General features: G+C 35.3%; 1 protein-coding gene across 1 annotated transcript; it reads right to left on the minus strand.

Annotated features, from left to right (window-relative positions):
* Positions 1–415: 415 nt before the first annotated feature.
* LOC110461159 lies at positions 416–2,514 on the minus strand. Its single transcript, XM_021514499.1, has 2 exons — positions 2,163–2,514; positions 416–1,997 (listed from the first exon to the last, which is right to left on the minus strand). The coding sequence occupies exons 1-2, from the start codon at positions 2,512–2,514 to the stop codon at positions 994–996; spliced, it is 1,356 nt and encodes a 451-aa protein (XP_021370174.1). The 3' UTR covers positions 416–993.
* Positions 2,515–17,681: the final 15,167 nt, after the last annotated feature.

The following is a 17,681-nucleotide window of genomic DNA, read 5'->3' on the forward strand; positions in this document are numbered from 1 at the left end:
ACATACATACATATATATATAACAGCTATCCTCTCTCAGACGTTTGTAAGACATACATACATATATACACCACAGCTATCCTCTGTCAGACGTTTGTAAGACATGCATACATATATACACCACAGCTATCCTCTGTCAGACGTTTTTAAGACATACATACATATATACACCACATCGATCCTCTGTCAGACGTTTGTAATACATACATACATATATACACCACAGCTATCCTCTGTCCGACGTTTGTAAGACATACATACATAGATACACCACAGCTATCCTCTGTCAGACGTTTGTAAGACATACATACATATATACACCACAGCTATCCTATGTAAGACGTTTGTAAGACATACATACATATATACACCACAGCTATCCTCTGTTAGACCTCAGTGAGGCATACATTCATATATAAACCACAGCTATCCACTGTCAGACCTCAGTGAGGCATACATACATATATACACCACTGCTATCCTCTGTCAGACCTCTGTGAGGCATACATACATATATACACCACTACTCTCCTCTATCAGACCTCAGTGAGGCATACATGCAAAGATACACCACCGCTATCCTCTCTCTGGCAGGATTCATCGCATGAAATTTAGCCTTGCTCTTTGTTGATTCCCAGTAAGCCTCGATAGCCATGTGATTGTCCCCGATTGTTTGGTAACAAATCCCCAGTAGAGTAGAAACTATCCAGTATTTGTGTCTCCCTTGGACGTCGTCACTTTGGACCTCTATCAGGTGCCATAATGCTTCATCACGTCGACTAGTGTCCCCAAGCTTATGACAGCACATGAAGGAAAGGAACAAAGCATAGGGTAGTGGTGGAATAAAAACGCAATATTTTTATCTAGATAGAAATGAGGAAGGTAAATGTCTGTATGTTGAAACATTACCTCGTTTGCATACATTTTCTGCAGTCTGTTTGATGTACGTTCAAATCGGTGTATTTTGTTTAGTTCTGGATATAGCCTTTGATATTTATTGTAACATATCCAGGGTTTTGAAGAAATTTCCCGTCAGAAAATGAAAAGTTGCCAAATACAGCAGGTCAGTGCCCATTGAGGCACTCGGACTCATCCAGCGTTTACATTTTTTTAAACTCTTGTACCTTGTCTTGTTGTCTCTAGCAACCATTTGATCGGGATAAGCCTTTTCTGTTGCAAGTCTTCGAAGGCATTTCATGGCAAAGTTGTGTGTGAAAATGTCATCCAGTTCTGTGTGTGATGTCGATAATGAATGAATTGCCTGCCTTAAACTGTTTTCCATGGTAGGTCCATTTGTTTGTAGAAGGGAAGCAACTAAAGCATCCTGTCTGAATACATTTTCCTGTACAGTTTTGGGACGCATGAGAAAAGCTTGTTCTGAGGTATTACACAGATGTTCCCATATCGAGGGTTTGATGAAGTTTCCCACTGAAAGACACTTCCATTTCATCTGACAGTAGTTGTTCAAAACATCTAACAGTATTCGCTGATGTTGTCCATGGACTTTCCTTTCAAACAAGTTGTTGGCCTCAATGAAGTAATGGGGACAGACTCCTGCTCTGACCCAAGCAATCAGTATGTTGAAGCAAAACCAGAAACAATAAAACAAGTTTTTTTCTTGCCAGAACAGTTGGTTGGAATTCTCTATTGCATGAAAAAGGGTTGTTTTCAAAAAGTAGGAGCACAAAATATCATCATCCCCAATGGTTTCTCTTAATTGTTCTTTTATTTGTTTCAAAAATAATTTCAGTAAACAATATACTTTGAGCTGAATGTGACTGAATGAGTGAACTAAAGATATCTCTGCTTTTGCAAAGGATATTCTCCATTGTAATAAAGTGTTCCCTGAACATTTGTCCCCGACTGGGACAAGATGGCATCCGTTGTGTACAATTGTGTTGATCAGGCCTTGGTGTGGCCATCCGTACAGGCGAGTACGAGTAATCCATTCGTTAGCCTCATTTGGCCAGGTTTTACATGGAAAACATAGAACACTGTCTTAGTCACCTGATGGATATTTTGTTGTACAGCTAGGCCCATTGGATTCAAATTTCACACCTGACAATTCAATCGCAGCACTGACCCATTGCTCCCTGAAGATATCACCGGAAACAAACAGTGAATCCTTAATTTTAACAAGTGACAAAATTAATGGCTCCTGACATTTCTGTCCTATCTGTTCTAGCTGTAAGTGGACATAACCAGGACGGCAGTCCGCCTTTCTTATGAGCAGGATTGTTTTATATACCGTGTCTGGAGGAATACACTGATCAGGGTACATTACTGTAACATGTTCATCGATCAACATTTCGTCACTGTCTGAACCAGGCACCTGAATTCCCTCTGCCATGCTTCCAGCAAAACAGATAGAAATCATTGGATGATTGTTTAAATGCTCCAATAAAGTATGTGCCTTCTTCCTGATGTATGCGTCTTCCTGTGTTCCTGTGTAGTCGTGGTCCAGGTATTTGGACAGAAGCACAGACATCTGCTCGCTGTCCGTGGAATCAAGCATGGTTATCTTCAGGATTCAATCTGAAATTAAGAAACTTAAGCATATAAAGAGGAAGAATGTTGTTGCATCAACCTTTTTTAGCAGCTGAACAAACTGCATGAATTGTCTAGTCTGTATGATAGTGTTTGTCAGACACTGGTATACATATTCAAGTGTAGTAATGTCACTAGTGTATAAGCGAATCATATAGATCTGATAAAAGGTACATTGTAAAGGGGAAAAGATTATTATAATGTTTGACTACATATTCAGAAATAATAAGCCTTTGTTAGGATATAATTGCTTACCTGCATTCAACATTAAGCTATGTATAATCATTGGCTTCAGGTTGCTATGACCAAGCGTTAATATGTTAACCATAGGGAGTCCATGGGCCTAAGTTTGAAAGTTAAGAACGTGTCTCAACCCTTCTCTGTACGTCTATTAACTGAGGCTTCTAGAAAAATCTGGTTTGTTTTAATCACATACCAAATACTTCCTGTTTCGATGGCGACCTTTGGTCAAGTACATTAGTGTACCACATGAGTCAATCAACGACAAAACTGTCCGGTTGTTAGCCATTCACAAATATCCATATCTTTTTGGGGTTTCGCGTTATGCTGTTTCAAGTTGTGTATAATAATGTTACAACGCACAGATATCAATTCACTGTCAAGATGTTAAGGCCTTACATATTTAGACGAAAGATGTTAGTATTTTACATAGAATTGAGGTGTCGGTAAGACTGGTTTTCACAGAAGTAGAGTCAAGATATGTTTTTTAAAATCCTCGAATATACAAGCATAATGATGCATATGTCTGTCTGTCTGTCTGTCTGTCTGTACGGACGTAAGTATGTATGTATGTTTGTATATAGGTGTGTAGATGTAGCTGTACATGTATAATGTTTGCCCAGTTCACTTATAATACTATGTTCTGTATGGGGTTTGTTTGGCTCTCTGCATTTGAAGAAAAGGAGGAAGTATACTTGTGTTCCTGTCCTGTACCCTCCATGCAAATGTTTTATTCCGATCACCCTCCATTTTTTCTTTTTGATAAAGCCCCCTATCTAGCTAACATAACCAACTCTTAAGCGCTTTACAGTACATAGATATACAATTAATACAATTAGCATATCCATTAATCAATACAATTTTGAGGAATTCGCAAGAGCTGCCTTATCAGGCGATAACTACTAGTCCTATCCCACCTGGCTAATATCTCCCTATGTGTGAATGCCTGCGTGTGTGCTGGAGATGTATTGTGTTCTGATTTGTAGTGGGACCGTGCTTCCAACGGCATCTTTTAAAGTGCCACCTCATTTGAATGCTACAGCACAAATACCGCAACATCCACCGCAGACCATTTATACTCCACCTGAGTTGTTGGAGTTGTGTGGGCAGGAGAAAAACTTTCTCTGATATTCATGCGTGCGACGACTTCGGGGATGCGCGCGTGTTGTTACATATTTGCCTCCTTATAGAGGAGATCTGAAGGTACCCAGCGTAGTATTACAGCTGGTCACACAATGCTGACAACGGGTTTACCAGTTGTCGCGAATACCATAAGTAGCATAGTTGTTTTGCTCCGTACCGACAGGTCATGTACTCCGTACAGACCGGATCATTTTGTTTACTCCGTAGTGAACGGATCCTCGTAAAGCTGTAGTTGCTTGAAAAAAGCTAAATTATGATATGAAATAAAAGGAATCAGACCTCCATATTTAGCAAATACATAAAAGAACATAAAACTGTTCATACGACAAGAACATCATATGTTCATCAAAATCGTTAGATTAAGTGTGGCAATATGTGATCATCCTTTTCATGTATAGGAATTATTAAGATGTTCTTCAAAAATGTGCATCATGTTGGATAGCTTCACGTGGTAGGAGGTAGAAGAGAGTTTACTAATAAGTAAAACAACCAATATCTTTATGAATTTCAAGACGTAACGAAATGTACAAGTTATGGTACCCAAAACTGGATTTTCAAACACACTCTATTTATGTAACTGCTCTGTTCTCATGCTCGTAGGCGTTAACAGTTGTATGAGTGGCGAGACAATACTAGTTTTGTCATTCAGCTGTTTGTAAAAGGTTGGGTATGCTCAAGGCAAATTGAGAATGTTATACTAATATGTTAATCGAAACGTGCTGTATTTTTTATGAACGGTGATAAAGTGTGATAAGTTAGTAATGTTGTTCCTCCTTTTGTTTTTGTTTTACAAATTCATGTAAAAATTTACAAATCTCGTTGAATGTGTTCTAGGTCGACCAGAAAAAGTATGTTACAAAACAAAACAACAGAACTGCTGCCTACATTTATGTGTGAATGTGTGTTTCTGTGTAATACATTCTAGTACAAAGAAAAACCATAAGAGAATACAGTTTCTTCTCTATCCTTGCATAAAGTCAATTGTATGGGGTGTAGAGTATCCTCGGTGACTAATAGAATCTCTTTGCCGAGGGTTAGACAACCAAAAATAATCACCCCGAGGATATAAATGTAAACAAAAGCGAGTTGTATTTTGATTCAGCACAAATCAGATAGTTTCCGCTTAAAGTCAAGCTTAAAATCAACCCACATTAAAGCTATGGTCATTGAAAACTACTGGGCTGTTGAAAACTGTCAGTGTCACACGAAACATGAATGCTTTTCAATAAATGTTGAACATTTTACCACTTAAACTGAATTTTCTAGAAACAATAAGTTAACGAAATAGGTAGAAAATGAAAACTGGGCCATACGGTGCCAATTAGTGTCAATGGGAATATTTTTGTTTGTTCTAGGTCGACCAGAAAAAGTATGTTACAAAACAAAACAACAGAACTGCTGCCTTCATTTATGTGTGAATGTGTGTTTCTGTGTAATACATTCTAGTACAAAGAAAAACCATAAGAGAATACAGTTTCTTCTCTATCCTTGCATAAAGTCAATTGTATGGGGTGTAGAGTATCCTCGGTGACTAATAGAATCTCTTTGCCGAGGGTTAGACAACCAAAAATAATCACCCCGAGGATATAAATGTAAACAGAAGCGAGTTGTATTTTGATTCAGCACAAATCAGATAGTTTCCGCTTAAAGTCATTGTAAGACACACACCGACACCACTCTTGTCAAGTGTTTCGTGTAAATAGGGTCCATTCAGACTTTGATCTTTGACTTTATCGGCATATCAGTAAAGGAAACGAAGACTTGTAAATCATCTGTGTGATGATGACGAAATGTTTAAGGGAGTATCACATGTTGGACTGACCCCTCTTGATACACATATCTTCCGTGAAAACCAGGAATGGGTCATGAAAAACTGTAAGGCTTGCGGTAAGCTGTTAGATTAATGTCAGGTACAAAAATCTGACCATATCGGTAAGCTGATACCTGTCCTTTGAAAGACTGCAGAGCAGATACACCAAACATCAAAACCTGTCGACTTTACCGTTACGCTGACGAGCGATTTCTTAATTCTTCAATCAAAGGCATAATATTAGTGTAGTTACCGCAAGGAACCGCTTACAGAGCGTTCGATGTCGCTTTGATATATATTCCAACTATATACAGAAAACATAAATCCTTGGATTTTGCAGATGAACTAATCCGAGTCAATCTAATTTAAATTAGATCTTCGGATCGCTCCCACTTAAACGATGCTAAGATCTAATTTGAATTAGATTGGAGCCGAGGAAATATGCTGATATCAAACTGAACATCAACCCACATTAAAGCCATGGTCATTGAAAACTACTGGACTGTTGAAAACTGTCAGTGTCACACGAAACATGAATGCTTTTCAATAAATGTTGAACATTTTACCACTTAAACTGAATTTTTTAGAAACAATAAGTTAACGAAATAATAGGTAGAAAATGAAAACTGGGCCATACGGTGCCAATTAGTGTCAATGGGAATATTTTGACAGTATTTTATATCCCTAAAAACAGGTTGAAATCCTGCATAATAATTTTGATGTTTTATTACACCTAGCCAAATGACAATTGAGCTTATGTCTTTGTGCAATGTCCTTTATCTATTTCTTAACCGTTCAATTGGCAAGATTTCCTTTAAAATATTTCTAATCTAAGACTGCTGACTGTTTTATGACTAAATTTGGTAAGTGTTTTCCTGTATCTACAATTTCGGTTGGTTGTGGACTCAGTTTAATTTGTATTTTCTTGTTTTAACATCGACAGAGGCGTGCTCATGCTAATGACATAACTGTCTTAATACACAGATACACAGATTTATTCTGACAATATACATGAAATGCGTACAGGATTAACAATCCTTTGATGGTCAGCTCATAGTATACTAAATTATAATTTTAAAGTTCACAGCTTGATTTTTTCGTTGAAACTAAAACTTTTGTGGCTGAATTTGTCTTTCTGTCTGTCTGCATATCGTGCCCGGCTTACAACTTTGTAACCCCTGGTCTCGATTTATTGCACTCTATAGAAGTGTTGCCTCTAGTCCAAGGGCTTGTCATTACTTTGTCACAAGGTTTCATCTCTGATGTCAAGGTCATGTAGCATCATGATCTACAGACAGTTCATAACTATGTATGGATTCATGTAAAACTCTAGAGAATTGTTGCTCATAACGCAAGGGTGTGATGACATTGCTCACGTACCCCGCCTACAAAGAACGTTTAAAAAGCACACTAGAAAACAACGCTGATCACTAACCGACCAGCATGAGAAAGTACGAAACTACGAAACCATTCGACTAACTCTGTTCTCTATAGTGACGTCAGCATTGTTTGTATAGCAACCACAGCTTGCTAAGAGCGCGACACTGCATTAAGTTTCAGAGCGGGAAAGTTAAATCAGAGACCTAAAGTAAAGGTCCCCTTAATTTAGGTATATGGTTAAATAGATCTATTTTGTTTCACATCCGAGACAAGTGCATGTGTAAGTATGTATATGATGTAATTTTCAACGATAACGATATATTATCGAACTCAACATGAGATAAATCTTGAGTTTTAATTAATTCTTTACTGCATTCCTGATTCCTGAGGTGCAATGATTGACAATAAGTGTTTAAAGCTAGATCGAAGTTGAAGAACGACGCTATATCTCTGGAACGAAGTGAGCGCAAGGAGTATGTATATCATATCAGTTTCAACTGTGGCGAAAAATTATAAGCCTGTGAGGTTTTCAAAAACAGTTCCCATGTAGGTTTGGATGGTCCTGAAGTCCAATATTTCAGAAAGCCCCTCTTTTATCTTTATCTGCCAATGTCATAAACAAAATGCAATGTACCATCAACATCGTATCTGTATTTTTTAGGCAAATCATATATATAGGAGAAACAGTGATATCATAACCTCATATACTACTCAGCCTAGGTTTATATAGTGGGCTGCATATAAACTCTGGCATTTCAAGTTTGTTGCATAATTACACATTTGTACTTCAAACCCAAAACGTTAATAAATACGAAGATTTTGCTGCAAAAAACATAAAATGATTAACGTTATTTGTGATTCACTGACTGAAACAGTTTTGATATATTGGAGTAACCACAGGCAAATGCGTCAGGTCAGTAATCCGGCGATTCTCCCTTCCCTCTAGTTAACTAGAATCGCCGGATTACTGACCTGACGCATTTGCCTGTGGTTTATCTAATATATCTGTGGATAAACACAGGAGCCATGCTCTCTATACCCTGATCAACTATCCCTTCACCATACCCCAATACAGGATGAAACATTGATATATATTAGGAATTATAAAAGACCACACCTCTCAGGCTTTTAGCCAGAATTTCAAATATCCTTGACCAAACCTTGATATTGTAACTTAATTATTTTACAAAACTGCCTGTCAAAATTGATATACAATAGTTATAAAGTGGAAAATTGCCTGTCAAAATAAGTCCTTTTCAGAAAACTGTCTGTCAAAAAGACAGGTGGCTGACTAATAGCCTTGTACCTCTGAGTTAGCCAATCTTTTCACTATTACAGCCTATTTCCTCCACAGCCTCATGGACCTTTCACTTTTTTCTACTGCCAACCTCACATACTATACCCTTCAGGCATGAAATGCTGTTTTTATAAATTATTCTGATCCGTCTTCACCATAAATTTTCACAATTCATCGTCTGCTTCCTTCAGATGATAATCATGGCATCAGGCGATCCATTTGATGCCCTAATACAGGACATGTGTACAATGGCAACTAGAGAGGCTTTTGTAGAAATTGAGGCTGGTAAGTACACCAGTTAAGTAGTACTTCTCTTATAAACAATACCAACAGACTGAAACAATTTATAGTACAGTACCAAATGGTTTTCCTTTTTTAAATTTAAATGAAAATATCTATTTAGAAAATACATTGTGCATATATATCAAAGACACAACAGACATGGAAATATCCATACAGTTCTGCCTTCTATAGTTTCTAACAGGACCATTGCTGATTGTCAACATTCATTGGTCAATGTGGTAAATTTAGTTACAAACAATTTGTTTATCTCTTAATACATTCACACATACCTTGTAGGTACTATTTAATCTGCATGTGTGTTAAGAAATGTTGTACGACATTGCATGAAAATAAATATTAAAATGGCACCTAATTTACATATATTACTTCCTATATGCAATCTTATGACTGAGAGATGTATGAATTAAATACTCAGAAATACTGATCACCTTTCTCTAGAGGATCTGGCTGCTGCAAATGGTAACCTTAAGCCAACTGGGTCTACTCCAGTACAACTCTCTGTTTGGGGTAAGTTCCATTTATCATTGGAGAAATAAAGCTCCAGTGACATTTGTATTGTTTAAATACATATTGTATTAACATTAACTAGATTTGTAGTAACATGACCCTTGCCTTCCTGATAGTGTGTATGGACTGTATCCTCATTGCAAGTAAATAGAACTCCTACTGAAGTGGACACAAGGATCCTCTACTAGTCCCAATTAATTGGATTCTATTGTGTTTGCATAACATAACACTTTAATATTATGGGGTCAATTTCCATCAAATCCTCACAGTTCTTGTTCCTGAAAACAAGTTTTACATCATGTAAATTTTGCCTCATACATTTATACCCAATAGTCCTAGCTGTATAAGAAAGACAACAAAATCACAGTTTGAGTTTCACTTATTTTTCAGATTACAATTATATTGTAGTGACATCAAAAATTAATTGGGTGAAATCTAATATCTTACCCGATATATATTTAACAAAAAAGAATGTGTTGAGATTTTAAAGAAAACAAACAGCAAAAATCAGCATAAAGTATTAACAAACAATAATACGATGTTTTATGTGATATTTAACTTTAAAACATCTGACACCTTTTGAACAGGGCGCTGGAAGCCACTTTTGCCCTTGCCATGCCCTCCTCCAGCTAACAGGACTGAAAGGATGACCCCAAGGTGGGGAAAATTCCTCCCAGCACCAAAGACATGTAAGAATGGGGCGACTATCATAATCTATAGGAAGGAAGTTAATTGGATAAATAGCAACAATTCATTGTATATCCAAAATTAGATTCTTTGGTTAATTATGTTTCATTAATAAGACCTGTGTCTTTAGTAGTTTGATTTATGATTAGAGTTTGACATTACTGTTTCTAGTCACCTAAAGCTGCGATTCCGTATTAAATAGTCATTATATTATTTCTCTTATCGGAGCCTCAAAGCAGTAAAAATAATCATACTTCAAATTGACAAAGGGCACAGGTGTGCACACCTCATGATGATAGAGTTTCGGGATTCTACCCAAAAGAAATTTCTAAGAAAATAAGAAAAAAGCATTAGTCAAATTTCAAGTACAAATTCATAACGGTTGTTCATATGTAGATAAATTAACAAGTTTCACTTCTCTCATAACACCCTGGCACAATATATAAACTAAACCGTACAGTGAAACCTGTCAAATCTGACATTCTGATGAAGAAAAAAAAACCCATGTCAGGCAAATAATACAGGATATCAGAATACACAGGGTATCAGAATACACATGTTTTATCTGGAAGCTTTTAATAGGAATAGGATTATAGCATTATAAACGATTAGGCAGGGTGTCAAAATACTCAGGGGTCAGATTGCAGTTATTCCTGTAGGGAATTCAACAGCATCACCTCAATTTTGTCCAAATAGAATGATCCATTTTAGAATGATTACATTTGAGTTAGTTTTTTCTATATTGAGCAGTCTGTGATGTGGAGACCATGTATGAGCGAACTGTGTCCCTCACCAAACACTGGCTACAGTGTGAACCTGAAATGGAGGACCAGGCACTATGCAAGAAACACGCAGAACGTGTCAATGTCTGGAGAAATCTTATTATCACCGACATAAAGGGGAATTTGTTTTAGTCAGCACACGAGGTGTTACATTGGAAATGATATCGATGTTTTGTTACCAATTAGAAATATTCATATTTTCCATTTTATGCTCACAGAAAATTTTTCCAAGGAAAATATATTCCTGTATGGTCCATTTTGGTAATAAACATGTAAAGCCCAAAACTTAATTCAATGGTAAATTTCTGTGTTTTTTATTATTCAAAAGTAAGAATAAGTCCCCAGAAATGTTTTTCAGTGTTAAATATGTTAAAATAATGGTAACAGAATTCATTTTGTAGCACTTTTGTCCGTCTTGCTAATGTACCATCATGCATTCACTTATTTAAATAAATTGGGAACTTTTTCTGTACTTAACCAATTAACTGTCTTCTATGCTTTAAATTCACCTACTGTATATTTCAATAAAGTACCGTAAATTTGCGAGTATAGTGTGCACTTTTTTTAGTGTAACTAACACCAATTGCATGCTACATTTTATGCTACTTTTCCTGTTTGATGCCGTTTATTTTGAGGATTTAAAAAAAAAAAATCATTTTATTTTCAGTTTTCTTTTAATTTCAAATCTGACCCCAAAAACGTACCTGCGCACTATATCCGAGTGCGCATTATACCCGCAAATTTACGGTACTATTTAATTTTTAAGAGCGAAATCAAGTCATTTTAATTTTGCCCTCTGTGTAACACAAAATAGTACGATGATTGTGAACCAGCTCATATAGTCTCCACTGTGTCTACCTCCTGTCCAAAATGTTTGTTCAGGCAATAATCTCCTTCACATCGAATGGAATGCAACAAAATGTCAGGGGTATATGTAGGATGGCAAGGCTGTGTGTTGTTTACTTCAACATATTGGGATGGAATGCCCAATGTCAAGGTCATATTGAGGTCACACTGTCTCCGAAAACTTTTTGAGAGCTTGTTTATTATAAAAAGAAAATGGAATTTTAGAAGTAAATTTAAGATGATTTGTACATTTTCATCATAACACTATATACCAACATATATATATATAGTAACATCTACTGTGAAGGAGAATTTCAATTTTAAATTGTTTAGATATCATTGAGGAGGAGGCAGGATTGTTTTAATTATTCATCTCTTTTTTAGCAAGAATTTGTCATAACATTTTCATGTGAGGTAATTTTTTGTTGGATTCTCTTTTTCAGAAACCTACCTTCCCGGTGTCTTTAGATACGAAACCACAAAGTCTCTGCTGGATACCATCTGCCCAGTAAGTCATGACTACACTTTATATAAACAATTCATTGCAAATGTTTGGTTTGAATTTGATGCCCATTATGTAGGTCTGTAGTACGAGGCTCAATGTTTAGTTGACAGCTGGGGTAGGTCTCTAGTGTGAGGCTTAATGTTTAAATGACCATGAATATGAGTCGTACTGTTATGTAGAATATTTACTTTGTTGACAACTGGGATGAGTCATACTGTTATGTTAAATATTCACATTGTTGACAACTGGGATGAGTCATACTGTTATGTTGAATATTTACTTTGTTGACAACTGGGATGAGTCATACTGTTACGTAGAAAATTTACTTTGTTGACAACTGGGATGAGTCATACTGTTATGAAGAATATTTACTTTGTTGACAACTGGGATAAGTCATACAACTGGGATGAGTCATACTGTTATGTTGAAAATTTACTTTGTTGACAACTGGGATGAGTCATACTGTTATGTTGAATATTTACTTTGTTGGCAACTGGGATGAGTCATACAACTGGAATGAGTCATACTGTTATGTTAAATATTTACTTTGTTGACAACTGGGATGAGTCATACTGTTATGCAGAATATTTACTTTGTTGACAACTGGGATAAGTCATACAACTGGGATGAGTCATACTGTTATGTTGAATATTTACTTTGATGACAACTGGGATGAGTCATACTGTTATTTAGAATATTTACTTTGTTGACAACTGGGATGAGTCATACTGTTATGTAGGATATTTATTTTGTTGACAACTGGGATGAGTCATACTGTTATGTTAAATATTTACTTTGTTGACAACTGGGATGAGTCATACTGTTATGTTAAATATTCACATTGTTGACAACTGGGTTGAGTCATACTGTTATGTAGAATATTTACTTTGTTGACATCTGGGATAAGTCATACAACTGGGATGAGTCATACTGTTGTGTAGAATATTAACTTTGTTGACAGCTGGGATGAGTCATACTGTTATTTAGAATATTTACTTTGTTGACATCTGGGATAAGTCATACAACTGGGATGAGTCACACTGTTATGTTAAATATTCACATTGTTGACAGCTGGGTTGAGTCATACTGTTATGTAGAATATTGACTTTGTTGGCAACTGGGATGAGTCATACAACTGGAATGAGTCATACTGTTATGTTAAATATTCACATTGTTGACAACTGGGATGAGTCGTACTGTTATGTTAAATATTTACATGGTTGACAACTGGGATGATTCATACTGTTATGTTAAATATTTACTTTGTTGACAACTGGGATGAGTCGTACTGTTATGTTAAATATTTACATGGTTGACAACTGGTATGATTCGTACTGTTATGTAGAATATTTACTTTGTTAACAACTGGGATGAGTCGTACTGTTATGTTAAATATTTACATGGTTGACAACTGGGATGAGTTGTACTGTTATGTTAAATATTTATTTTGTTGACAACTGGGATGAGTCGTACCGTTATGTTAAATATTTACATGGTTGACAACTGGGATGATTCGTACTGTTATGTAGAATATTTACTTTGTTGACAACTGGGATGAGTCGTAGTGTTATGTTAAATATTAACATGGTTGACAACTGGGATGAGTCATACTGTTATGTTAAATATTTACATGGTTGACAACTGGGATGAGTCTGCATTTATTGGTGAGTATTATCCTCCATTATCAAATGAAAATTTTTAAAATTAATTTTGTATTTTATATTACAAAACAGACCAAGAAAACAAGGTTAGACAACTCTGTCGAGATGGTTGATCTGAAGGACATCATTCCTGAGATTGTTGTTGACTTCGGTGAAGATGCTGTAGAGGTCCCATCAGTGGTTGTCCGTGTAGATAAACCAGTGAAGCCACAGGGAAGCAACAAGAAGAAGAAGAGAAAGAGGAGATTCCTCTCCTGCTTTGGAAAGTGAACGAATTGAGCAACAAAATAATTATAAACAGTGAAACAGACATCTCATATAACTGTTGATCTAGATATTGTGCAATATGAATATATCATTTGAGCTGATATAATGCATCTTTGCTGATCATGAGTGATCTAATTACTTAGTATTGTTTATTGTTTTTGATTTTTTTTTACATACACAAGTTATTTCTGTGATAAGAGAATTTCTAGGATGTCCTTGTATTTCTGAAAAAAACAAAAACATGAAACTGATTTTAAAAAAAGATATATAATAAAGAAAGGAATATTTAGACTAGTACTTATCAGGAAATGTAAAGAAATACGTTCTTGGATTTTAGAAAAATAAAACATTTGAAGCAGATAAAAATTAACTGTGGGATTGTCATATGCATGTAAACATAATTTTATTTTGATATTTCAGTTTTATCAAATTTGATATATGCAATGTATAACTCAGGTACGTGAATGCCTTAAACAAGTTCGTGTTTAAGGTGCAAACGTCAAGGCCAGGGATACTCTCAAACAAGTATATGTTTCAGGGAGCCCTGGACAACTTATGCAGTGTATGTTTAAGTTTGAATTTTTATTTAATCTTTTCCAAATTTTTTAGTTTTAACAAAAAAAATACTTTTCTGTAACATTCAGATATTCTGCATCTCTTGTAAATTTATGTTGATCCTTTTCCAATTTAATATATCAATTACTTTTCTTATTCTTAAATATTTATTGCCAACATTCCATTATATTTATAAATTTTAGTTCATACACATTTCAAACTCTTTTACATATTAGATTTTTAAAAATGAAATTTAAATAAGCATACATGAATTTATTCATTATTAAGATATAGGCAAAATTGATCTGTAGATAATTAACAAAGTTATTTACCAAATTTTTTCAAATGTTTTTCTTCATCTCCTAAACTTACAACCTTCTTTGAGATGTTTCAAATTACTATATACAGATGATTCAGACTTTAATTTTTAATACACATGAATATTGAAAATATTGAAATATTTGTACAAAATTAACAAAGTTTCAAAGCTAAAATCAAATATTATTTAAGCTATTATATTTTAAATCATAGTAATAATATTTCGAATTAATTTCATGTTTGAGAATGTTTTGAATTTTCAGAAATGTTTTAATGAATAGTTATTTTAATCTGAGATTTCCTCGGACAATTAGTTATTCTCTACATTTTGATAATCTTAAATCATTTATATTTTACTTCTTGTTATAAAACATATCTAACAAGGTCTGTTTCCACAATTTGTCATATTTCATAATTTAAGTACTGTTTCATGATAATGTCTGTCAACATTTGATGCAATTTTTTCCCCAATTAGGGTATCATCTTTATATACTGGTTCATGTAATTTATATCTATTTTTCCTACACAATACAAGGTATATTTTGAGAAGATATATTTCACAAAGCTATGTTTATATAAACTTTATGTAATTGTCATACTGTTGTTATTTTTGTTTGTTATACCATCTACATTGTACTTCATTTATTATTTTATAATTTTATACCTTTAGAAGTAATTTTCACCTTGTATGAGAAATCTCACTTCAACCCGTTTATATAAACTCATTCACTCGTTTACATTTATTTGTTATACCTTTGTTGCCATTGTTATATAAAACATTTAGAATCAAAACTGGTTGTTCTTGTATTCATTTGCTGAGAAGACGACATATGCAGAACCAAAAGCAACATAATATCCCGTCAAAGTGAGATAATATTTACCCAAAGTCAGTCAGTGGGGCTAGAGTCTGGAATCCCTTTTTCTGACGCAGGACAGACGGACAGACGACGGGCCATCGCATAAGTTCACTTGCCCTTCGGGCAGGTGAGCTAAACAGCATGTTAGTCCAAACTGCTTTTTCCTGGAGTTGACAGGTCATCACCTTGGGCGATGTTCAGTTAGCCCCGCCTTGGCCCCTAGGGTTGGGGTAGGAATTTCAATTTTACAATTTGAAACCAACTTCCTCCAAGGATAATTCTCACCAAGTAAAAATAATTTCCTACAGAAAGTTGTCAAAATATACCCAAAAGTGTTATTTCCCTATATAAACTATAGTAAACTTTACCCCCTCTCCAAGGAAGAATGAATAGCTCGGGGGTCCTGAAATTTACAATTGCAGTAAAGCCCCTGATGATCTTTCTTTCCATGCAGAGAAAATGACTGTAGTACCTCTGAGTCTGGTGAAGAAAATTTTTGAAATATTGGTAAATTTTCCCTTTGGGGCCCCGCCCCGCCCTGGCCCCAGGGGTTGGGGTAGGAATCTCAATTTTACAATTTGAAACCATCTTCCTCCAAGGATAGTTCTCACCAAGTAAAAATAATTTCCTGCAGAAAGTTGTCAAAATATCCCCAAAAGTGTTATTTCCCTATATAAAGTATAGTAACTTTTACCCCCTCTCCAAGGGAGAATGAATAGCTCGGGGGTCCTGAAATTTACAATTTAAGTAAAGCCCCTGATGATCTTTCTTTCCATGCAGAGAAAATGACTGTAGTACCTCTGAGTCTGGAGAAGAAGATTTTTGAAATATTGGTAAATTTTCCCTTTGGGGCCCCGCCCTGGCCCCAGGGGCTGGGGTAGGAATTCCAATTTTACAATTTTGTAGCCACATCTACCAAGGATGATTCTGACCAAGTTTGAAAAAAATACATCCACTGGTTCTTGAGAAGAAGTTGAAAATGTAAAAAGCAAAGCTCAGGCGACCTAAAAATTAATAAGCGGAGTCCTTCCTTTGACCATATCATAATAACCGATTTGTTTTGCTTAGTTAAAGAAGGAAAAAATAGGTACATGGGAAAAATATCATAATAACCGATATCATAATGAATGGGTTCTACTTTTCTTTGGCCCCAGTTGTTTAAAGGATTTTTAACTTCAACTAGTGGTTAGTGAAAAAATGGAAATTCTGTCACTAACAAGAGCTTTCAAAGAAAAATAAACCCTTAAACCACATTAATTTGATCTGTTCTACCAATCTATAGCAGTGAAATGATATGAAACTGCTCGATTTTGTTGTATTGATATTTTAAGTTATCCCTAACCACTTGTTAAATGTAATTTACCCTTGAGTAAATGAAGCCATAGAACTTGTATTTCTCACCTGGACATTTAGGCTATCAGTAATGATATTCTCATTAAAGTAATTAGTATTTTAATAAATATTTCCCTTTTTAATCACAGTAACTGGATGCTTATGGTAAATTTGTGATTCATATATAAGTAGACATTGTAATTGGGTAGGAATCTCAATCTTTTCCATGTCATGACAATGGAAGTAAGTCTCAAGGGGTGGGGCCTTCCCCCGGGCTAATTTTGGTAGCATGGTTGTATTTATTTCCTCATACAAATCAACAGCATATATGCTAAATTATGACCAAAGGATCCCAGTGACCATAAAAGATCATGATCAGCTATTTGAAGAAACTTCATAACACTCAGTCCCAGGAATCACTGATGGACACTAGAATTCAGATTCTTAAAGCTTTTTAACCATGGAAATCCATGTTATACTTCAACCCCGGCTACCCAGCTAGAACTTAAAACCAACTTAGACCTAAGCACAATATCTTATAAACACATTTTCACTGCTTGTCTACATATCACATCCAAGCATTATGGCTCTTGACCTTATGACTCTTTAGAAAATGCTGCTTGAAGTTAACATATTTGCCCCCCC

Source organism: Mizuhopecten yessoensis, unplaced genomic scaffold (assembly GCF_002113885.1).
Source record: "Mizuhopecten yessoensis strain PY_sf001 unplaced genomic scaffold, ASM211388v2 scaffold10585, whole genome shotgun sequence".
Classification (NCBI taxonomy): domain Eukaryota; kingdom Metazoa; phylum Mollusca; class Bivalvia; order Pectinida; family Pectinidae; genus Mizuhopecten; species Mizuhopecten yessoensis.